Genomic DNA, 4,870 nt, shown 5'->3' with positions numbered 1-4,870 from the left:
CAGATGGTTGCACCCACATTCCACATGGGTAGAGAATTGGGCTTCTCTTGTAGGTCGTCTCTTCCCAAATGCTCAAAGCTGAAAACTCAGCCACGTTGCACCTATCAGAACTGCCCATGGTAGTAACACTGACATCCTGAGGAAGTGGATGGGAAGCAGACTGAGTTCAAGAATGACTGTGGAGGCTAAGGCGCCAGCCACATACAACAGAGCTGGCAGTTTGGAATCCAGCCTGGGCCTGCCAAACAACAATGACAATTACAACCAAAAAATAGCCGGGCGTTGTGACGGGTGCCTGTAGTCCCATCCCAGGTTCTTGGGAGGCAGAGGCAGGAGAATCACTTAAGCCCAAGAGTTAGAGGTTGCTGTGAGCTGCGATGGCATGGCACTCTACCTAGGACAACAGCTTGAGGCTCTTTCTCAAAAAAAAAAAAAGAAAGAAAAATAGAATGACTATAGAAACTATGGCCATTACAGTGGGCATGATGTTCTTCATGCAAGCTTAATTCAGTGTCTGCTGACACCCACTGTATGCCTGGCACTGGCTAAACCTTGAGAAGCCCAAGGTAGATATGCAGGGTCCCTATACTCCAAGACTTCACAGTGTCATAAAGACAGTCAAAACCATCTCTGGAGCATTTTGGGGACAGGCCCAGACAAAGTTAGGTGGGACCAAGGTTCTAGCAGATCTCCTGGACTGGGTGCCACCTTTTATCTGGTAGGTGACCCAGCCTCTGAGTCTGCTGCCATCCTACTTGAGGGTGCTCTTTTCTGTCCTGGAAAGTAGACCACAGGTCAGAGGTGGGGAGCAGCACTGACTCTTGCAAAAGCCTACCCAAATTTTTAAATAGAGAGGTTTAATTTGACTGATAATTATCTGAGGCAGAATTCATAGCTAGACCTGAAGACTGGTCTGTACCCATTATTGTGCTTTGAGAACACAAGTCCCTTTCACTCTGTCATGCCTTTCCTGCCCATGGCAAGGAATTGTCCCCTCCCTCATTCCCCACAGCCCATGTGGCCCACTCTTCACTTCTGGTGAACATAAGGCACGTGCTAGGAGGCAGGGAGGATCTTTGATGATTTGTGTGTAGAATACAAAAACTAGTTATCTGAGGCAGCTGTTCAGCCGATTCTCAGGCCAGTGACTCAAGTTTTAGAAGGCTCAGTAAGAAACATAGTCCCAGTTCTGTTGTTTGGATCCTGCATGCTCAACTAGAGTAAATGGCATTTATTCCAGAAAGGGCATGAAAACATGGGAGAGCAGGACTGGGAGCATGTTAGTGCTTCACAATCAAATCTGTGTGGCTGCTCTGGAACCTCTCACCATGTCCCCTCTCCTCCAGCCTCCTAGACCCTGTGCTATTTCAGACCCACAGCCTTTCATACCCTGGCTGTATGAAGCCACTACTTCCCAATTTATCTACCTTCTCCCAGCCCACCCACCCTTGCATGACTTGGATTGCTATTCCTGAAGCGTGACTTAAAAATGGGACACCCCTTCTGGGTTCTGGGTAGGTTCTCCTTATCGAGTGATGGGAAGCCTCAAGTTGGTGGCCATCCAGACTCCTTCCCTCTGGTTTCCCTCTCATCACCTTTGCTGTAGCAAAACTAAAGATAGGATATAAAAGGGCAGTGACATATGCCCTCCCAGGCTTTCCAGATCTGGGTCTTCTCGTGACAGTTGTCAGCAATTAGGTCCCAACTTGGAGATAGGAGAAGAAAGTGGAGTTTACAACCATGTGCCCAGGCACTGCAGTGGGCCCTTGATGTTATTTATTTCATTTGATATTTACAGCTTAGTAGTGGGGAATAATTATTTTTATACCTGCTTGTTATGTGTGGCTCAGAAGGTAAGTCCCTCGTCACCTCTCCTAAGCCACATGGTTGGTGGGCTCTAGCTTGGCCAAGTTTTCCAGGCCAAAGTAAGTAAGTTCTTCTGGAGTTTCATTGGGAGCACATTACATGCTGGCTTTTCTTGCCTAGCATGTAGTTTTACCTATCCCTCACTCAGCTGACAGAATACCTGACTGGCCCATAGCTGGTCCAAGGACATGTCAGGGCTCATTTGGCCTATGGAGGTCTGGCTGTCTCTGCTGGGTGCTTTTTGGCTCTTGAACCAGCTGCAGAACCTGCTAGTAAATAGGATGAGGCCTGCTTCTTGCATGGTGCCTTGTCTGCCTTAGGGACTGGGACGTGCAGGTGTATGTGCCACGGCTGCTCCTATGGGTGCTCCACCCTGTTCTTCCCTTAGGTTTTGGATCCAGCTCACCCAATTGTCCCCCACTGGGAAAGCAGTTGCTTTGAGCTGTTCTAACACAAGCATCAGGCCCTAATGTTCCCTACCAGACTCTAAAGAGTACAAAATCCACTGCTCATAATAGCAACAAATTGTCCTTCTATCCTTCCTCATTGTTGGGTGTCCTCTAAATTCTTCCAGAGCAGCTACTGCCCCGGGTCTCCTGCCTCAGCCTGGGGAGCCTCTAAACTATCTCCAGGGAAGCTTGATCTTAGCCTTAGTCCTGTGGCCTGTGCTCAGTTCCACTGAAAATTAGGCCTGGGGCTTCAAGAGCAGAGGAGTATACTGAAAAGTGGCATCTGTGCCTTTGTGGGAGGAAGGCATACAAGACCTGTATGGATGGATCCTCCCTTAGGGAAGGGCAGGATCAGGTTTCCTAACTCATGTCTGATCCTATCAGCTGAGAAAAGGTTCTTCCCCACCCTTCTATTTTCAACATATATTTATCGAAAGCTCTCTAGACAGGGTTTCTGCTTGCAAACTGCAGAAATTTTCTCTGCTTGATTTAAGCAGAAAGAAAATGTATTAGAATTAAATATTACAAGAATCAAGGAAAGCAGGAAACTCAGCTCCAAAATGAAATTGTTCCATGGGAAGGGAACAACAGAAACAGTCTGCTGCTATTGTAAATAATTTGCTGGTCCGCTTTGCTGTACTCCCTCAGAAGCTTCAATGCCAGGTGGGAGGGGTGTGACTCAAAAGTTGAGGTCGCTTACCTGTGCCCAGGCTGCTTAGGAAAGGAAATGTCTTTGTCCTATTGGCTTCCTTAGTTCAGCTGCTCCCAAAATAGGAAGAGATTTTGGATAATGACTAGCCAAAAAACGTTAATTGTGCACTGTATTTTGTGCAAGTACTTTAGGATTAAGCACTATACCCATTCAGGCTCTGGGATGCATAGATCGATATGACACAGTTCTTGCCACCACCATGATCTTGGTATACACAGGGCTACCATACTATGGAGTAGCATAAGGTGTGGTCACTGATGAAGCCACTAGGAGGGAGCTTCATCAAAAAGGATTGACTCCAGGTCAAGCATGAAGGACTGCCTGAGTAGGCCTTGGTGACCTTCACTGAGGAAGTATAAGATGATAACTTTGTTAAGGTATCTAAATTCCCTGAGGCTTTGATCTGGGGAGCTGAGCCAGGTGCTACAGAGATGGGAGCCAGGGCTTACTTAGGTTGTGAACCTATCCAGGGCCCTATTGATAGTAGTGTTCACACTGAGTAAATAAGGCTAGAAACAAAACTGGAGTTCCTACCCCTAAAAGTGTTTCAGAGTCCAGATGCATTTATGGCTTTTTTTCTTTAGTTACCTGGAATGCCTGGAGATGAAAGAGGTGGTATGTATGGTATACTGAGTACAAAAGGAATCTAGCCCATGGTTGTAGGTCCAGGGCTGAACTTCCTCCAGCCCCCTTGCCACTGAACTTAAGCTTAGCATGTGATGTCCTTTCTTCGTGAGAGATAGGACCTCAGATCAGACAGCCGTGAACACTCCAGCCTGCACTCCGCATGTGTACCCTGTGCCTGCCTGGGGTTTTTCTGTTTCCTTCTTGGAAGGGAAACCATCTCAGGCCAATAGCAGCAATACATGTATCATCATTTCTCTCCCTCTTTGGTCTCCTGTTAGGTAACGCTGCTGAGTGTGGAGATGACTGCACTCAAAGAAGAGAGAGACCGACTCAGAGTGACATCTGAGGACAAGGAGCCAAAGGACAAAGAGCAGCTTCAGAAGGCCATCAGGGACCGGGATGAGGCCATTGCAAAGTGAGCAGGGATGGCTTGATTTTATTTTTAAAACAAAATTGATATATACTGAATTTAAAAAATTAAATGATTTAGAAAATATAAAGGTGAAAGAGTTTCCCTGCTACCCACTCACACCCCCAATCCTATTCATCTCCAGATGGATACCACTATTGACAGTTAGGTGTGCATTTTCTGCATAAATAGGTGTATATACAGATAGTAGTTGCATGATTTTTATCTTTTTTGAGACGGAGCCTCACTATGTCACTCTTGGTAGAGTGCTATGGAGTCACAGCTCACAGCAACCTCAAACTCTTGGGCTTACGTGATTCTCTTGCCTCAGCCTTCCAAGTAACTGGGACTACAGGTGCCTGCCACAATGCTCAGCTATTTTTTTGTTTTAGTTGTTTGGCAGGCCCAGGCTGGGTTTGAACCCACCAGCTCTGGTGTATATGGCTGACTCTCTAGCCGCTTAGCTACAAGCACCAAACCAGCCAGTAGTTGCATGGTTTTTTAACATCAACAGGATGTGTCTTTTTTCCTACTTAAAGAGAGCTTTCTAATTTTGTTGTATATATCTACCTCATATTTTTTTTAGTTCTAGTTTTTTGGTTTTCATTGCTTTTATGTTATGGACATTTCTAAGCATATGAAAAAAATAGGAAATGAATCCCTTTCTACCTACCTTCAGCCTCAGCACTAATCAACATATATGATCAGTTATTTCATCTATATCCCCTCCCACTTCCTCCACCTCCCCTCTGGATTATGTTAAAACACATCATATGATGTAGTGTCATCTCATCCATAAACACTTTG

The 4,870-nt window shown here is 45.9% G+C and overlaps 1 protein-coding gene across 4 annotated transcripts in view; it reads left to right on the top strand.

The window, feature by feature from the left end:
- BICDL1 (BICD family like cargo adaptor 1) overlaps positions 1 to 4,870 on the top strand; it is a 96,200-nt gene that overhangs the window by 80,639 nt on the left and 10,691 nt on the right. For all 4 annotated transcript variants that reach the window (XR_002773432.1, XR_002773431.1, XM_003789924.1 and 1 more), the window contains one exon: positions 3,933 to 4,069. Coding sequence is in view for 2 of the 4 variants with exons in the window: in XM_003789924.1 (XP_003789972.1) it covers positions 3,933 to 4,069 (137 nt within the window). In the remaining 2 variants the exon portion in view is untranslated. The remainder of the gene's footprint in view (positions 1 to 3,932; positions 4,070 to 4,870) is intronic.

The sequence above is a fragment of the Otolemur garnettii genome, unplaced genomic scaffold (assembly GCF_000181295.1).
Source record: "Otolemur garnettii isolate 467f Iridium unplaced genomic scaffold, OtoGar3 scaffold00038, whole genome shotgun sequence".
NCBI classification, from domain to species: domain Eukaryota; kingdom Metazoa; phylum Chordata; class Mammalia; order Primates; family Galagidae; genus Otolemur; species Otolemur garnettii.
The sequence above is the reverse complement of the archived record's forward strand: the minus strand, read 5'-3'. Positions and strand labels throughout refer to the sequence as shown.